The sequence below is a fragment of the Peromyscus eremicus genome, chromosome 1 (genome assembly GCF_949786415.1).
Source record: "Peromyscus eremicus chromosome 1, PerEre_H2_v1, whole genome shotgun sequence".
Lineage (NCBI taxonomy): Eukaryota > Metazoa > Chordata > Mammalia > Rodentia > Cricetidae > Peromyscus > Peromyscus eremicus.
Window position 1 is genome coordinate 164,137,331 of NC_081416.1, and position 18,142 is coordinate 164,155,472.

The 18,142-nt window shown below is 51.7% G+C and overlaps 1 protein-coding gene across 2 annotated transcripts; it reads left to right on the plus strand.

Moving 5' to 3' along the window:
• Nucleotides 1-52: 52 nt before the first annotated feature.
• On the plus strand, nucleotides 53-17,892 carry Gys1 (glycogen synthase 1). Of its 2 annotated transcripts, none has more exons than XM_059279077.1 (16): nucleotides 53-361; nucleotides 1,870-2,051; nucleotides 3,510-3,701; nucleotides 4,729-4,914; nucleotides 5,182-5,326; nucleotides 7,201-7,318; nucleotides 7,680-7,800; nucleotides 8,434-8,540; nucleotides 9,568-9,627; nucleotides 9,717-9,795; nucleotides 11,752-11,865; nucleotides 12,455-12,581; nucleotides 15,414-15,509; nucleotides 15,600-15,763; nucleotides 16,146-16,226; nucleotides 16,359-17,892. In XM_059279077.1, exons 1-16 carry the CDS (start codon nucleotides 244-246, stop codon nucleotides 16,683-16,685), a joined length of 2,217 nt encoding a protein of 738 aa, XP_059135060.1. In that variant the 5' UTR covers nucleotides 53-243; the 3' UTR covers nucleotides 16,686-17,892. The 2 variants fall into 2 exon arrangements, with proteins under 2 accessions (XP_059135060.1, XP_059135070.1); XM_059279087.1 differs by having other exon boundaries at nucleotides 16,146-16,217.
• The last annotated feature ends 250 nt before the right edge of the window (nucleotides 17,893-18,142 follow it).

Below are 18,142 nucleotides of genomic sequence, written 5' to 3' on the forward strand. Positions count from 1 at the left end.
GCAGTGCCTCCTGGCGGCCGCAAGGCTTCACTGCAGCTGTCCGCCCCACTCAGTGTCGCCGCGCTGCCTACCTGAGTAGAAGCGCTCCGGGGCGGGGGTGCGGTCGTGCAATAGGAAGCGGAGTGCTTTGCAAGCTTCCCGTGGGACACCCGCTAACCTGGCCGGACACCAAGTCTGGTGCATCCCCAGCCGGTCTCTCTGGTTTCCATTTTTGGGGCTCGAAGTGCCCCGCTCGTAGCAGCCATGCCTCTCAGCCGCAGTCTCTCTATGTCCTCGCTTCCAGGACTGGAAGACTGGGAAGATGAGTTCGATCCGGAGAACACAGTGCTTTTCGAGGTGGCCTGGGAGGTGGCCAACAAGGGTGAGAACGCTAGCCTCGGTCCCTTGACCGAGAAGGGCAGTCGAGGATGGGGGCCCAAAACTCTGATTCATACGGACACAGAGCTGCCGTGGGGGGACGCTTGGGTCCTGTGAAAAGCGCCTGTGACTTCTGTGTCCTTCTGTGAGTAGGCGTCCTAGGCCCTGGGGGGAAGGGACAAGAGACTACTCTTAAGATGGAAGGAGGCTTCAGGTCCTGCGATCTAGGGGAGAAGGCACTCAGAGAAAGATTCCTGGGTCTTGGAGGGAGGTTTTCGAGGGCCGAGAGACCTGGGATCTAAAAGGGGAAGAGCTGATGTATGTAACCCTGGGGGGCACTGGAGCTTTTGGGTCTATGGTCCAGAGGATGTGACTGTGGACTAGAAAGAGCTGCTCCTAAAAGTTGGGATTCATGAATTCTTCAGGGAGCATGGCGGACCTGACCACTGTAGTGTAAAGATTGGGGGGGGTGGGGCTAGAATTCTTAGATCCAAGGTAGGAAAGAGTTGGGAACTTGAATGCCGAGCTGTGAAGGAGCCCAGGGCTCGAGCCATGGCTTCCTAAGAGGAGTGGTGTCTCCCTATGGCCCAGGTCACTTGCATGCTGGCATGGGAGGAACCCACAGCCCCCAGTTGGGTGTATGGGGGTCTAGGACCACTGCCTTCTTGCTCGTGAGGAGGCTGGGTTGGAATCCCCAGGAGCTGGGCTGTGTGGGTCTGAGTTTTCGTTTTCTGAATCTTGGGGGAGAAAAAGACTGAGTTTCTGAGCATGGTGGGAGCTGGCAGACTCAGGACTGTGTACTGCCAGGGTGCTGGTTCCAGATGAAGAAGCTGAAGACCCAGATTCCTAAATCTGAGGTGGGGTCACAGGAGGGGCAGGGCCCAGCCCTGAGTGAGCATAGTCAAGGGCCCTGGAGGTGAGGAATGTTAATTCCAGGTTCCTTTAGATAACTGTGGGAAGCTAAATGGGGCCATGTACCATTCTTCCCAGTGCATCTGAAAGTTGGGAGTTTAGAACCTGGGTTAGCAGGGCGGTGGCGCACGCCTTTAGTCCCAGCACTCAGGAGGCAGAGCCATGTAGATCTCTGTGAGTTTGAGGCCAGCATGGTCTACAGAGCGAGATCCAGGACAGGCACCAAAACTACAAGAGAAACCCTGTCTCGAAAAACCAAACTAAAACAAACAAACAACAACAACAACAAAAAACCAGAGAGAGAACGTGGGTCTCCGATCCTTGTTTTCCCAGCTCCTAATTCCCTCAGACTAGGAGCCCTTCCTGTCCCAGGACCAGGATTCTAACTGGGGCCTGCTCCTCCTCCACATCCTTTCTCCACTAGACCCAGGAGGGCTGCCCTCCGGTCTGCTCTCCATGACCCAAGCAAGCCCCAGCCCCTACCTCCTCTGATTCCCAAGCTTGGGCTCCTGCTGGTCTTCTGTCCCGTCATCCCGCAGGCAGGTCTCAAAGCTATGGACCAATGGTGGGGTTGTCTGTCCTTTGCACTTTGGCCCACAGTGGGCGGCATCTACACTGTGCTGCAGACGAAGGCGAAGGTGACAGGGGATGAATGGGGTGACAACTACTACCTAGTGGGACCGTACACGGAGCAGGGTGTGAGGACCCAGGTGGAGCTGCTGGAGCCCCCAACGCCTGAACTGAAGAGGACTCTGGACTCCATGAACAGCAAGGGCTGTAAGGTGGGACACAGCCTATGGGGGTGGGTGGGGGCTGGGGCGGTCGGAATGGGCGGACATGACCTGCCAGCAGGGGCCTAGCAACAGACAGTAGAGTGGAAACCGGAAGGCATGGATACAGTGGGTAGCGCTTTCCCAGCAGACCTAGGCAAGAAAGTGATAGACAGGTATGGGATCTGGTGAGGAAGGCCAGTGGGTACCAGATGTCTGTGAAACGTCAGATGGAATGCAGGTGGATTTAGGCTACTCAGACCCTCAGGGTAGAAACAAGCTGGAGCTAGACAGCAAGATAGCCAGAACCAGGTGTTATGTGTAATCCCAGCACTCTGGACCATAACAAGATACTGTCTCAAAGTAAATGAATAAAATAAAGAACAACAGCCCGACAGGCAAAAAGGTGGACTATTGACGAAAAGAGGAGAGACGGGGAATCCAGTCTGAGGGAGCCGATCCAGGGACTAATGACAGGAGGCTGGGGTGGGGCTCAGGGATAGATTCCCCTGCCTAGAACCCCCAATGAGGGACTAGGGGTGGGGCTCAGGGATAGATTCCCCTGCCTAGAACCCCCAATGAGGGACTAGGGGTGGGGCTCAGGGATAGATTCCCCTGCCTAGAACCCCCAATGAGGGACTAGGGGTGGGGCTCAGTGGTAGAGCCCCTGCGGAGCACGGTCCCCGTGTTCACTCTTACGAGAAGCACTCAGGAGACAGAGACAGGAAGATCTCTGTGAGTTTGAGGCTAGCCTGGTCTACAGAGAGAGTTCCAGGACAGCCAAAGCTGCACAGAGAAACCCTGTCCTGAAAAACAAGAAAGAAAGAAAGGAAGGAAGGAAGGAAGGAAGGAAGGAAGGAAGGAAGGAAGGAAGGAAGGAAGGAGGAAGGAAGGAAGGAAGGAAGGAGGGAAGGAAGACAGATGAGGGCCATAAAGAGAAAAACAAAGAGAGGGCAGGTGAGAAGGAGAAAGCCTAAAGAGGTGTGTCTGTCCCCTGGGGAGAGGCCATGAGAGGCGGAAGTCACAAAATTAGGGACTGGAAGACAGACAGGTGCAGGGCGGGGTGGGCTCCAGCATCCAGTCAGGCCAGACCATGTCCCTACGGGACCCCAGAGCGGCCACATCCCTCCCCTAGGGCAGCTGTTCCTAATAATAGACCCCTCCCAGCAAAAGGGCAGACAACAGCTGGGGGGGGGAGGGTTACCCCAGTGAGACTCTGGCAGGACCAAGCTGGGTTGGGACAGAGGGACATCGAGTTTTAGGAACGTGGCGATGGGTAGGAAAGTTGTTAGACGTGTGACTACAGATTACAGAACCGGAGATCGAGGAGAAAGTGTCGGGCTGCAATTCTGTCGGGCACAAATGAGGCTAGGGAGCGTGAGCTGGCTGAGCTCAGGACCAGGCTCGGGATAAGGCAGTGGGTGAGACATAAGGCTGGCTTGTCTGAACCTCCCTCTGCCTCTCTCTCAGGTGTATTTTGGGCGTTGGCTGATCGAGGGGGGACCCCTAGTGGTGCTCCTGGATGTGGGGGCCTCAGCCTGGGCCCTGGAGCGCTGGAAGGGGGAGCTTTGGGACACCTGCAACATCGGGGTGCCCTGGTACGACCGTGAGGCCAATGACGCTGTCCTGTTTGGCTTCCTCACCACCTGGTTCCTGGGTGAGGTAGGCCCTGCTACAGACCCCACCTCATCAGTGCTCTCTACCCAGACTTCAGACTCTCATCCTTCCCTCGTGGGCCAGAGGGTGGGCCTCCCCTGGGCATTCTTGGAATTGTGGGTTTTTAATCCAAGGGTCGACTCTGGTTTGGGGGACATGAGTGCCCAGGAGTCTAGCTTCTTTTCTCAGAGCCCAGAAGAGCCAACCTCAGCTTCATTTTCTCTAATCTTCCAGGTGTAAACACACCAAGGCATTGCCTCCAGGGGGTCCTGTCAGTAGCAGGCTGGTTCACAGGAATTCTGGGAGTTGCTGTCTAGTTGATATTGAGTGCATCTGAGCACTTGGAGGGGACTCTTGGTGCTTACGGATCTTGAGTTGGTTTCAGAACCAGGAATCTGGGCTGCTCCACCACTCCCCTATCCTAGAGTTTTTAAAAGTTTTAGGAAACTAGCGGGGCGGTGGTGGTGCACACCTTTAATGCCAGCACTTGAGGGCAGAGGCAGGTGGATCTCTGCGAGTTCGAGGCCAGCCTGGTCTACAGAGTGAGTTCCAGGACAGGCTCCAAAGCTACACAGAGAAACCCTGTCTTGAAACGCCCCTACAAAAAAAAAAAAAAAAAAAAAAAAAAGTTTTAGGAAACTTAGCTACAATGCCCTAGGACAAACAGGAGCTACTTGGTTCAAAGAATTCTGGACGTTTGGTCCTGTTTTTTACCCATAAAATTTTACTACCCCTGATTGAAATACCAAGTGTCCTGGAATTGTGAGCAGGACTTGGGGACATGGACATGTTGGTCCTTCCAGTTCCACCTTGCTAGGATTCAGACATTGGTAAACAAACAGACAACTTCTGAGGATGAGGTCAGCTGGTTGACCTAACTTGAGTTTAATGCCTTGTCTCTGCAAGTGCTGCCTGCTGTGTGCACAATGTCAGTGGTCACCTCTCCCCTGATTCCTAGTCCGTCCGTGCTGGGGATTGCTGGTTCCTCTGTGCCATGTGGAAACACAGTGACCCTGTCCCTCTTTCCCCATAGTTCCTGGCCCAGAGCGAAGAGAAGCCGTACGTGGTTGCCCACTTCCATGAATGGTTGGCAGGCGTTGGTCTGTGTCTGTGCCGTGCCCGGCGATTGCCAGTGGCAACCATCTTCACCACCCATGCCACACTGCTGGGCCGCTATCTGTGTGCTGGTGCCGTGGACTTCTACAACAACCTGGAGAATGTGAGCTGGAAGCATGGGAGACACAAGTATTACATGACAGCCCAAAGCTCTGGCAGAGTCACGCTCCGTAGAGCCCAGGCTCCCGGCCCTTCCGCCAGCAGACACAGGGCAGCCCCTGGCCCCCCTCCCTCAAACCCAAAGAACAGCCCAGACCCTGTTCTCAGAGTCCAGCTGCCAGTCCGTCTCCCTCAGGACGTTAGTGCAGTCCTGGGGCTCAGCCCAGTCCTGTGCAGTCCTCGACCCTGACTTCCCTCCCTTCCTGCCCAGTTCAATGTGGACAAGGAAGCAGGCGAGAGGCAGATCTATCACCGTTACTGCATGGAGCGTGCGGCTGCCCACTGTGCTCACGTCTTCACCACTGTGTCCCAGATCACCGCCATTGAGGCTCAGCACCTCCTCAAGAGGAAGCCAGGTAGGGTCTGAGCTGTGGTCCCTCCGCGTGGATGAGGTAAGGGAACATGCCGAGCCACGGAGAACAGAACGTCAACTCTCCTAAGCCCTGGCTTGAGATGGTTAACTTGTAAATGAAGCTGGCTGGCTCTGTGTCCTGAAGGGTAATAGGAACTATAGTTTCTTCTTTCTCATTTCACAAGTGGCTAATATATGCCGATCTTCTGAAAGAAATGCAAATACACTGGGCTTTATTTTTGAATAAAGTAAGGTTGGAATTAGGTTTGCTCTTCCTGCTCCATATGCTCCTCAACTTTGCCCTAGGTCCTGATGTGGCTTGTACTTTTTTTGTTGGTTTGTTGTAAGTGTGTGTGTGTGTGTGTGTGTGTGTGTGTGTGTGCATACCAGTTTATATTTCCATGCCTGTATTTGTCGAGACCAGAGGAGAGTGGCAGGTGTCCTCTCTGTGACTATCTACCTACTTTTTAGAGGTTTATGTTATTTTTACTTTTGTATATATGGGGGGGTATGTGCACCCACGTGTGCATGTGCGTGTGCATGTGTGTGTTCACGGAGGGTAGAAGAGGACTTGGGTCCTGACCTTCAGATAGAGTTACAGGCTCTGTTGACCGCCCGAAGTAGCTGCTACAAGAGCAGTAGGCTGCCTTGGCTGCTGAGCTGTTCCTCCCCACACCTTTAATAAGGCGGGGTCTCTCATTGAACCTGGAGTTTTCCATCTTGCTGAGGCTATTTAAGCTCCCAGGATCGACCTATCTTCCCCCTCATCCCCAATGCCGGGGTTACGGGCATACTTAACCATGCCCAGCTTTCATTGAGTGCTGTGGGTTTGATTTGGGACCTCTTTTTTATAAAATGTTAAGTTAGTATTTTCATAAGCATAACTGTCAGTACCTCAACTCCTACAGATGGATGACCATGTGGGGATCTGATGTACTCAGGGACTCTGGGAGGTGTGGCTTTTCATCTGTCCTTCTCCCACTCTGAATTAGGAACTAAAAATACCACTGGTCCACTTCTCCCAAGATATACCTTCTCTTTCTCTTTTATTTTCTTTCTTCAGCCAAGGTCTCACTTATGTACTCTGGGGTAGTCTTTTTCTTTTCTTTTCTTTTTTTTTTTTTTTTCTTGTTTTTGGTTTTTTGAGACAGGGTTTCTCTGTGTAGTTTTGGTGCCTGTCCTGGAACTTGCTCTGTAGACCAGGCTGGCCTCGAACTCACAGAGATCCGCCTGCCTCTGCCTCCCGAGTGCTGGGATTAAAGGCGTGCGCCACCACTGCCCGGCTCTCTGGGGTAGTCTTAGACTGAGGGTTCAGTTACTGAAGTGCCTCAGTTTCCACAGTGTTGGGATTATTAGCACGCTCCCTCACGCTTGGCCACAATACACTGTCTATCTTCATGCTTCCTTTAGGGGCTCAGCCATTTCCTCCCTGCATAGAGTTTTTAAAAACATTTATTTTTTTATTCAATTGTGTGTCTGTGTCTGTGTGCATGTGTGCGTGCTCCCAAGTATATGGACACTGGTTACTCTTCTGGAGGACCCAGGTTCAATCCCCAGCACCCACGTGGTGGCTTACAACTGCCTGTAATTCCACTTCCAGATCTGACACCCTCTTCTGGCCTTAGCAGGCAACATAGCCACATGTGGTGCACAGCTGTACAAGCAGGCAAAACACCAATACACACAAAAGAAAAGGAATAAATCCAAAAAGTAAAATAGAGTGAAAAAGGCTCAAGTGTCAGAGCTGGATCAGTCACACGGAGCTGAGCTCACGAAGGGGCCGTGGGGACAACGGGGAAGTTGCTTTCCCTTCCCGTAGGCATCGATGACTTTGATCAGAATGAAGAATGAAACTTGGCCCTTCTCCCCGAATCCTAGATATTGTGACCCCTAATGGGTTGAACGTGAAGAAGTTCTCTGCTATGCACGAATTCCAGAACCTTCATGCTCAGAGCAAAGCCCGAATCCAGGAGTTTGTGCGTGGCCATTTTTATGGGTATGTGAGCCAGATGGCTAAGAGAGGAGGCCAGGGGTTGAGACTCCTGGATCTGATAGAGGAGGGCTGGACTCGGGACCCTAGCTCTGGGGAAAGAAGACTCCCATATCTCAGGGAGAGGGTGAAGGTTTGGATTCCTTGGTCCTTCAGTCCTGGGACAGCTATGTTCTCCATTACGTTCTTGATATCTAGAGCTATGAGATGGGTAAATACCCATCTAAGGCGGAAATCCTACAACTTGCATGTATCCCTCTGTTACCTGTGCATTGTAAAAAATGCTTTAGCCCTGTGGCTTCTGGGGTTTGTAGTTTTCAGAGCAGGGTTGGGAGCTTGCCTCACTCTTCCTGTGACTTATTTTTAGGCACCTGGACTTCAACTTAGATAAGACTTTGTATTTCTTTATTGCTGGCCGTTACGAGTTCTCCAACAAGGGAGCTGATGTGTTCCTGGAAGCCTTGGCCCGGCTCAACTATCTGCTCAGAGTAAGGCCTGGTCCATGGAGGGGGAGCTAAAGGAGAAAAATGTGTGCCTAGCCAGGGAGCCGGGGAGAGCAGAGACCTACCAGGTGGTTATGGAAACCCTTGGGTAGGAGCAGAGCATAGGAACCCAGAAAGATCAGAAGTCAGGTCTGGTGGCACATGCTATTATACCAATACCTGGGATGGAGGGGGGGCGTGCGACGAGGGGGACCCTGAAGCAGAAGGATCAAAAATCCAAAGTCAGCTCTTTTTTTACACAATGAATTCAAGATCAACCTGGGCAGTTTTGAGACCCTGTATCAAAATAAAAACAGAGCTGGGACCATGGCTCAGTGGTAGAGGCCCTGCCTAGATTCCCCCAGCGAGGGGCTGGGGTGTGGCTCAGTGGTAGAGCCCCTGCCTAGAATCCCCCAGTGAGGGGCTGGAGCATGGCTCAGTGGTAGAGCCCCTGCCTAGAATCCCCCAGTGAGGGGCTGGGGTGTGGCTCAGTGGTTAAAGCACCTACCTATGCAGGAAACTTTGATTTTAATCTCCTTATATTGTTATAAAAAAAAGGAGATCCGAAGTCCCATAATTCCTAGCAGCGATGGCATGGTTGAGTCCAGCATCCTGACATCTCTGTGCTCCTTGTCCCAGGTGAATGGCAGTGAGCAAACTGTCGTTGCCTTCTTCATCATGCCGGCCCGGACCAACAACTTCAACGTGGAAACCCTGAAGGGCCAAGCTGTGCGCAAACAGCTGTGGTGAGCAGTCCTTGGCCAGACCCTGTGGGTCCATACCTACTGTGTCCTTGGGCTTATCTCTTTGTGGCTATCTCTGACATGATCAGGATGCCACACCCATTCCTGGTGACGTCAGCACTTAAAGCATGTGGCCCGGCGGGACAAGTGTGAGCACATGATCCGGGGCAGATCATCCACAGTAAAGTTTCTGCCCTGCCACCAGCTGTGGCCTTCCTTGTTATTTAGCGTGGCCACTGCCTCCTCACCGAGCCTGTTTCCTGCTCTCTGGAAGCCATCCGTTCATTGTCCACCAGTCTCTGAGTATCTGCATGTGGTGGGCACTGTTCTAAGCATGTTTGAGAAGCGAGGAGGAGGTCGGAATACAGCTCAGTTGGAAGAGTGCCGGCCGTGGTGCTCCATTTCTCTAATCCCAGCCCTTGGGAAGGGGTGGCAGGAGGGTCAGAGGTCCAAGGTCATACTAAGCGCCAGGCTTCCAGGGCATGGAGGGGGCAGGTAGAGGACAGAGGGGAAAGAGGAGAGGGGTCCAGGGTGGCTGGGTCAGCGTGTCCCAGCGAGGACGTGGGCTGCAGCCCTGGGAGGGTTGTAAGTCATGAGACAGTAGGGTGATAGTCTTTTCCGAACGTGTGTGCCAAGATGTTCCTCTCTCAGAATATTATTCCTCCTCTTGTTTATAAAACAGGGCCTAGTGTCACTGTCCAAGATTCATGCGAATCCTAATAATAGCTGCCATTCTGGAAGGCTCAGTGGCTGGGCTTTCTCTTGACCTCCCAGGCTCTCTGCAACCCCTGAAGTTGATGCTATTTTTACACTCATCTCATAGATGAGTCACTGAAGCCAGAGAGGAAAGGCCACCTGTCCTCGGTGACACATCTCAAGGAACTCAAGCATTCTCCCGGCCCCTTCCTCCAATTTGAAGTCCCCCCAGGGCATGGCTTCTCTACCCAGACCTCAGTTTCTCTGTTGCTCCAGAGCCTGACAGTAAATAGTAGTTGGTGTGTATGTGGTGTTTTTTCTCTCTCCCCTCCAGGGACACAGCCAATACAGTTAAGGAGAAATTCGGGAGGAAGCTTTACGAATCCTTACTAGTGTGAGTGCCCAGCCCTGGCTCTCTTCCCATTATTGGTAATGTGACCTGTCCCATCACTTCACTCTCAAATGTGTCCCCGTCCCTTGCAGGGGGAACCTCCCAGACATGAACAAGATGCTGGACAAGGAGGACTTCACTATGATGAAGAGGGCCATCTTTGCCACTCAGGTACGGCCAGCAGCCCGAGAAGAGTGCTGGCCATTCCCAGCATTTCCTGGGGCCTCTTGCCTCAAAGGTTTCTGGGAGTTCTGCTTTCTTGCGTGGCCCTTTATAAAGGGTCCAATTCTGAGGTCAACAGAAATGTCATTGTTAAAACACAACCTCCACATCAAAGGGAACAAGAGTGTTTATTCTGGCCCGGTGGTGATGGTGGTGTACACCTTTAATCCCGGCACTCAGGAGGTAGAGGCAGGTGGGTTTCTGAATTCGAGGCCAAGTTGGTCTACAGGGTGAGTTCCAGAACAGCTAGAGAAAACCCTGTCTCAAAAAACCAAAAAAGAGAGAAACAGAAATAGACAGAGTTTATCCTGGAGCCAAGCATGACCATGGACCAGGAACACAGACTCAGGTCACCTGGAGCACCAGGGACCAGCATAATAACAATTTTTTGACTATTTATGATAACAGAACAAAGAAAGTAATAATGAAAGGTATTTTTTAAAATACATTGGTGGAGACCTCAGGTTAAGAGGGGTGCAGCAAAGGGGGCATCTCAGCTAAGGGGACATCATAGGCCTAAGGTGCTGTCTGTGACATTTCTAGTCTTAGCTGGTGAAAACTAGAGTTTCACTAAGTTGATACCTCCCAAAAGCTTTTATCTGTTAGTCATGGCTCTTATTAGGTCAGAGACAGGAGGCAAGGAAGGGCTACTTAGTAGGCTGAGATAGCCCAAGATAAATCTTTGTTGGTGGTATTGGTGGTGGATTTTGTTTTGTATTTGAAGAGTAGTTTTCTCTGCTTAGCCCTGGGCTATCCTGGATCTCTCTGTATAGACCAGGCTGGCCCCAAACTCAGAGCTCTGCCTGTTTCTACCTTTGGAGTGCTAGTATTAAAGGCGTGCATCACCATGTGGCTGTGTCTTACTTCCCACAGAACCCTCTGATTCCTCGGGTGGGAATTAAATGGATGGGAAACATTAGAAAGATGTGGCCCACAAAATGAGAACTTCATTTTGCACTGTACTGACTGACTTCCTTTGCCCCCAAGGCTTCTGGGAGTTAGAGTTCTTTCATTTCCAGGGGTCAAGGGACTTTGGTGCCTGTAGTCAGCATTGGTGAGGCTGAGTTTGGGGAATCTAGACAGCTAACATGCACTACTGAGGTAGGATGCACTTTTGGATAAAATATTTCTGAAGTGAGGCAGCTGCTTCATACATGAATATCGCTAATGTGGGGCTGCTTGGAGTTGGAGTTTGTGGCCCTCATACACCACCAATGTGTGTGCCCTTTAATGAGATGATGTAACAGTTGCAAAGAACTCTTCAGGGTAGAAAGGTCTAGGGTTTCCTGTCAATCTATCTTTGTGTTGCAGCTGTGACTCCTAGGGGCGGGGGATGAATTTTCATAAGAAAACTACAACTCCCAGCTGCCTTACACCTTGCTCTCAAATGGACACAGCGGTCCACTTGACTGCCTCACTTGATCTTAGCCAAGAGACCGAGAAGTGATCCACTGGACGGCTTGACTGGGAGTGTCTAATTTCCTTGGGGTTTCCTTTTTTTGGGGGGTAGGGGGGCAGGGCCAGCATCCTGCTGCCATCCTGGTTGATGTTACATGGTCACATCAACCAAGATGGTGGTAAAGTCACGTGGTTGTATCCATCTTATCAAGGTTCCTTAGGGTTCCTTTAAGGACAGATGAAGGTATATAACAGAATACAGACACTTCCTCATAATCTGCGGAGTGCCTTAACATCAGCTCTGTCTCGGTTTAGCTGGATTTTTTGTCATTTTGTTTTTGCTCAAAATAGTTGAAAGGAAAAGGCTGGGTTCTAGTCTGGAATTTGTTGACCTCTGTTGGTAGCGTCTTCAGAACCCTGGTGTTGTCATGGCCCAGGAGCAAGCAGCAAATGGCCTGTCTCTCCCTTGACACCCCCCCCCCCCGCCCCTACTTGTGATTTCTACAGCGGCAGTCTTTCCCCCCGGTGTGCACCCACAACATGCTAGATGACTCCTCAGACCCCATCCTGACCACTATTCGCCGAATTGGCCTTTTCAACAGTAGTGCTGACCGTGTGAAGGTGAGGGCTGGCCCATGGTTGGGTTGGGTGGTTGGGTGGGTGTGCCAGGGGAAAGGGTTATCCTTGGGCATCATGCTTCTTGTCTCTGTAGTTTATCAACTGTCCTGTCTTAGGGTTTCCATTGCTGTGAAGAGACACCATGGTCACAGGAGTTCTTATAAGGGAGAACATTTAATTGGGCTGGCTTACAGTTCAAAGGTTTAGTCCATTATTATCATAGTGGGAATCATAGAGCCATGCAGGCAGACATGGTACTGGAGAGGTAGATGAGAGTTCTACATCAGGGTCCGCAGACAGCAGGAAGAGAGTGAGCCACTAGCCTGGCTTGAGCTTCTGAGATCTCAAAGCCTGCCCCCAGTGACACACTTCCTCCAACAAGGCCACACCTCCTAATAGTGTCACTCCCTATGAGCCTGTGGGGGCCATTTTTATTCAAACCACCATATGCGCTATTTAGAAAGAACCCTGACTTCTGAGGCCAACTGAATTAAGTTCTTTGGCTTGTTGTCCACTTTGCTGTGTATGTTTAGAGTAGTGTCCCCTCTCTGGGTATTTAGGAAGTAGCTAAGCCCTTTTCTTCCATTGCCAGGTGATTTTTCACCCAGAGTTCCTCTCTTCCACAAGCCCTCTCCTCCCAGTGGACTATGAAGAGTTTGTCCGTGGCTGTCACCTTGGGGTCTTCCCCTCCTACTATGAGCCCTGGGGCTACACGCCTGGTGAGTGCAGACGTGAGGGTGGCCGGACGCTGGGGTCTGCAATGAACCTGCAACAAGGCTCCTCAGTTGAGGGGCGATGGTAACAGCCCATCCTGTCCCCATGTACATTGCTGAGACACAGAAGTCGACGGGGCTCAGGACTAGACGACTGGTGTTCATTCCCAGTGGTTGTCACTAATAACCTCATCTCCAGTTTGCGGGTGTGTAATCCCTCAGAGCCGTGAGCTGCTGATGAGCAAGACTGTTCCCAGTGCTTGCAGACTTGCTGTGTGGCCAAGGCTGGCCTTGAATTCCTGATTGTCTTGCTTCCACTTCCAGAGTGCTGGGGTTACCAGCCTGCACCACTGCGTTCTGTTTTGAGAGTGGTGGCTGTTAGAACTAGAGCTTTGTGCTTGCCAGGCAAGCATTCTACCAGCTGAACTTCCTCCCCTGGTCCCCAACGCCTTTTAACTTCCTCTCCACACCTCTCTTCAGTCCTGAGCTCTGAGTTGGGTTATAATTAGCCCTCATTGGGGAGGAGACTATGGGGGGTTTTTTTGTTTATTTATTTATTTTTTGGTTTGGTTTGGTTTTTTTCGAGACAGGGTTTCTCTGTGTAGTTTTGGTGCCTGTCCTGGATCTCGCTTTGTAGACCAGGCTGGCCTCGAACTCACAGAGATCCGCCTGGCTCTGCCTCCCGAGTGCTGGGATTAAAGGCGTGCGCCACCACTGCCCAGCTTATTTTTGTTTTTTAGGCAGGGTTTTGTGAAACCCAAGCTGGCCTCAAGCTCACATGTATCTGAGGATGGCCTTGAACTCTTGACCTTCCTACCTCTATCTTTTTAGTGTATTATAGGCATGTTCATCAAATCTGCGTGTGTGTATGTGTGTTTCTGTGTCTGTCTGTGTCTATGTATCTGTCTCTCTCACACATACACAGTGAATTATTATTTCTCTTCCTTACAGAGCTTGGGTGAGGGGTTACTCAAAGGTGTGTGGGCAGCTCTAAAGCAGGTATATCACAGAGTAAGTCTTACCCTCTCCGTGACTGCCGAGATGGGGCCTCCCCCCACACTCTAGCTGTAGGACCTCCTAAGACCACAAGACCGAGGAAAGCTGGAGCAGGATTCCATAGATCTGGGAGGAGATGTTGGCAGGAGTGGCTAGAATCTCCAGAGAGGTGTAATGCCCCACCCCCTCCTTCTGTGGGGGCGCATCAGCAGGCCCGGGCTTGAAAGTCATCACATTGCCCTATCATGGGATCTCTGTTGCCTAGGCTTGAACTCATGGCAGTCCTTGCCTTAGCTCCCTGAGCCTTGGGATCACTGACTGCCATTATATCTCACTCTGAGATCTTTCTTACCTCTAGTGGAAACAGACTGTGAGCTGGGTGTGGTAGCACACTGGGAAAGCTGAGGCAGAAGAGTCATCATTTCAAGGCCTGCCTGGGCTCCACAGTAAGACCCTCAAAAGCAAACCACTAACCAGCAGCTAGCATGTATATCTGTAATGCTAACTAATGGGATGCAGAGGCAGGAGGATTAGGAGTTCAAGGTCATCCTTGGCTACCTGGTGAGATCAGGGCCATCCTGGGCTACATGCGACCCTGTCTCAAACAATAGGGCCTGGAGAGATGGCTCATCAATTAAAAACACTGACCAAGCGAGGAAGTAGTGGTGTATACAATCCCAGCCCTCGGGGGCAGAAGCAGGCATATCTCTGTGAGTTTGAGGACAGCCTGGTCTACATAGTGAGTTCCTGTCTCAAGAAAACCAAAAATAAAATAAAATAGAGGACTTAGATTCAAATCCTAGTTGGATTCCAGGGGATCCAACATTTTCTTTTGGCCTCTGCAGGCACTACATACATGTGGGCAAAACACCCATACACATAAAAAATAAAAAAATTTCAAAACTACCAACCTACGACCATGTGATAATCCAAAGCTTATACTTTGGCACACACAGACACACACACACACAGTATCTTTTTTTTTTTTTAAAGATTTTATTTTATTTACTTATTTATTTATTTATTTGTTTGTTTATTTTTTTATTTTTTTGGTTTTTCAAGACAGGGTTTCTCTGTGTAGCTTTGCACCTTTCCTGGGACTCACTTGGTAGCCCAGGCTGGCCTCGAACTCACAGAGATCCGCCTGGCTCTGCCTCCCGAGTGCTGGGATTAAAGGCATATACCACCACCGCCCGGCTCACACACAGTATCTTAATGTTGTTGTGGTTAAGTAAAGTTCTATCTGTCTGTCTGTCTGTCTATCTATTTATTTTGAGACAGGGTTTCTCTGTGTAACAGCTGCCCTGGAACTCTCCCTGTAGACCAGGCCTGCCTCCGCCTCCCGAGAGCAGGGATTAAAGGCGTGCGCCACCATCGCCCCACGGTTAAGTAAAGTTCTTTATGTGAGCCCAGCGCTAGTGTTCCATAAATAAATATCCTCTTCATCACGGACTTTTTCACAGATTCACTTTTCTGAGTCTCTTAGCTTCTCTTCTAGAAATGTGGGGGGGGAGCCGGGCGGTGGTGGCGCACGCCTTTAATCCCAGCACTCGGGAGGCAGAGCCAGGCGGATCTCTGTGAGTTCGAGGCCAGCCTGGGCTACCAAGTGAGTTCCAGGAAAGGAGCAAAGCTACACAGAGAAACCCTGTCTCGAAAAACCAAAAAAAAAAAAAAAAAAAAAAAAAAAAAAAAAAAGAAATGTGGGGGGGCCCTCAGCACCCTTGCGGGTGCAGTGGGCGTACGCTTGGCTCAGTTGCCAGCAGGTGGCAGTGTGGAGGCATCTCTTGCGGAGCAGGCTGGAGAGAGCAGTTGAGTTTGCATTTCCCATTCTTGGCCCTACAGCGGAGTGCACAGTCATGGGCATCCCCAGCATCTCCACCAACCTCTCTGGCTTTGGCTGCTTTATGGAGGAGCACATCGCAGATCCCTCAGCTTATGGTCAGTGCAAACGGAAGACAGCATGGGGGGCCTGGCCCACAACTCAGACCTTTTTTTTTTTTTGACAAACCCTGATCTCTGCCTCTGTAGGCATATACATTCTGGATCGGAGGTTCCGCAGTCTGGATGATTCGTGCTCCCAGCTCACCTCCTTCCTCTACAGCTTCTGTCAGCAGAGCCGGAGACAGCGCATCATCCAGCGGAACCGCACAGAGCGGCTCTCAGACCTGCTGGATTGGAAGTACCTGGGCCGGGTATGACACACTTCTCTTTCCTTAGCCTCCTCTGGTTCTGTAGCCATCTGACTGCTGTATCTAAAGGCTCCAGTGTCCCTGTGCAGAGGGAAGGGGACATGTAGCAGGACCAGAATGAGAGACTGCTGGAGTCACCCAAATGGGCTAGAGCTGGAGATGGACTGGCGTGGTGGCGCACGCCTTTAATCAATCCCAGCTCTTAGGAGGCAGAGCCGGGCGGATCTCTGTGAGTTCGAGGCCAGCCTGGACTGCAGAGCAAGATCTAGGACAGGCACCAAAACGACACAGAGAAACCCTGTCTCAAAAAGTGGCTGGGATTTATCTGCCACTAGCTTGAGTGTAACCTCTGTCTTTGACACGTTTTGCCCTTCTTTCTGCCCAGTACTACATGTCTGCACGCCACATGGCTCTGGCCAAGGCCTTTCCAGATCATTTCACCTATGAGCCCCATGAGGTAGATGCCGTAAGTGAAGCGGGGACCAATGCCGGGCAGGGACGGGCTGATTTGGGACTGATTTGGGTTGGTTGGTGGACACCTCTAGGGACTTACATGGCATCCATTCGCTCTGTTTTGTGCCTGCTCCGGGGCATGCAGACCCAGGGCTACCGTTACCCACGGCCAGCCTCCGTGCCGCCTTCGCCCTCACTGTCTCGACACTCCAGCCCACACCAGAGTGAGGATGAGGAAGAGCCCCGGGATGGACCCCTGGGGGAAGACGGTGAGCGCTATGATGAGGAAGAAGAGGCTGCCAAGGACCGCCGCAACATCCGAGCACCAGAGTGGCCACGCCGGGCCTCCTGTTCGTCCTCCACTGGCGGAAGCAAGAGAAGCAACTCAGTGGATACTGGACCCTCCAGCTCACTCAGCACGCCCTCCGAGCCCCTGAGTCCTACCAGTTCCGTGGGCGAGGAGCGCAACTAAGCCTCTCTCCCCGGCTCCCTGCCTGTCCTGTGTCCCTCCTGGGGGCCTATACAGATGGGAGGGTGCCCAAGCACCACTCCAGACCGAGTGGGACCCCTACCAGTGTGGTCCATAGCCCAGTTCAGACACTCCATCCCTTCGGCTCCGATCTTGGGAGTCCCCACACTCCACTCCGCTGTGCCTTTCTCGAATTGCAGAACACATTCTTTAAGCTCTGGCTTAGATTGGGTCCCAGAGGCCAGGAATCTGCCTTTGTTCTTCAATGCCAGAGGTTTTAGGACACCTGGTGTATTGTTTTCCAGGCTGCGGCTTCGTTTGATCCTACAGCCATACAGAGGATGCTATGCACAGGCCTGCCCTCAGAACCACCTCATGTTAGAATCTGTGTGGCCTCCCTGCAACTGGGACAGCCAAGTTCAGAGTTAGGACACCTCAGGGGTTAACATAGTTGAATATGGGGCCGGAAAGGTAGCTCAGTTGTCAGTGCTTGCCTAGCATGCCCGAAGCCCTGGGATTTAGCTCTAGCACCCCCTAAACCTGGTGTGGTGGTGCACATCTGTAATTCCAGCACTCAGTAGGTAGAGGTATAATGGCCAGGAGTTTAAGGTCATCTGCTGCATAGGGAGTTAGTTCATGGCTAGGCTGGGCAACATGAAAGGCTGCCTCAAAATCCAGCAAAGCAAAGGTCAGAATGTTTATGGTCCTCCATTTCAACCTACAACTGGGATGCCCGGACAGGCTGCAAGGTTGGTCTCCCCGGATGTCATGTTCATTTCTTCAAGGGAGCATGCAGAGTTGAACCAGAGGTTATTCTTCCCCTTGGTCCGGTGTCCCCTCCAGGAAATGCCTCTGTTGAGGACAGAATGGCTGTCAACCCCACAACTGCCCAGCCTACTGTGAAACGGCTGGGCTCTGGCTCCCAGTGGCCAAATCGGGAGTCTTGTCACTGTGCTGCACCCCGGTCCCCTTTCCTGATCTAGAAACAAGGAGCCAACTGGCTTCTTGAAGCCCCACATGTACCTCGAGGCCTTTCTGCCTGCAAGCTTTTCCTGCCCCAGCTTCTGTGAATGGGCGGGCCCCTCACGTGCCCCTCACGTGCTGTGTCTGGCCTGAGGCCTTTCTTGGTTTGCGTTTGGAGGGGGAGGGCAGAAGGCGTGTGATTGGAGTGTGTTCAGAGATGAAAAAAATATACCTGTATTTAAGAGTTGCAAGTGTAACTGGACTCTTGATTGGTGGGTCTCCCTCCTTCCCCAATTCTCTATTTTTAAGTTTAATTTTTACGGATAGGCTCTTAGCACATACCCCGGGGTGGCTCAAATTCACAGCAGTCCTGCCTTCAGCCTCTCAAGAGGAGTCCCAGCTTCCTCTTGGTTTTAGTTGTGCTCTTGCCTGCTCCACAGTCTTCTGTGGAAAGCTTTGGGTTACTGTTCTGAGATTCCAGTGCTGTTCTTCAGGAA

Excerpts from the sequence above, each read along its gene's own strand:
- Gys1 (XM_059279077.1), top strand. The coding sequence starts at position 244 with ATGCCTCTCAGCCGCAGTCTCTCTATGTCCTCGCTTCCAGGACTGGAA. Across the intron at positions 8,541-9,567 it reads GCTGTGCGCAAACAGCTGTG|GGACACAGCCAATACAGTTA; the intron begins GTGAGCAGTCCT and ends TCTCCCCTCCAG. Across the intron at positions 15,510-15,599 it reads CGCAGATCCCTCAGCTTATG|GCATATACATTCTGGATCGG; the intron begins GTCAGTGCAAAC and ends CTGCCTCTGTAG.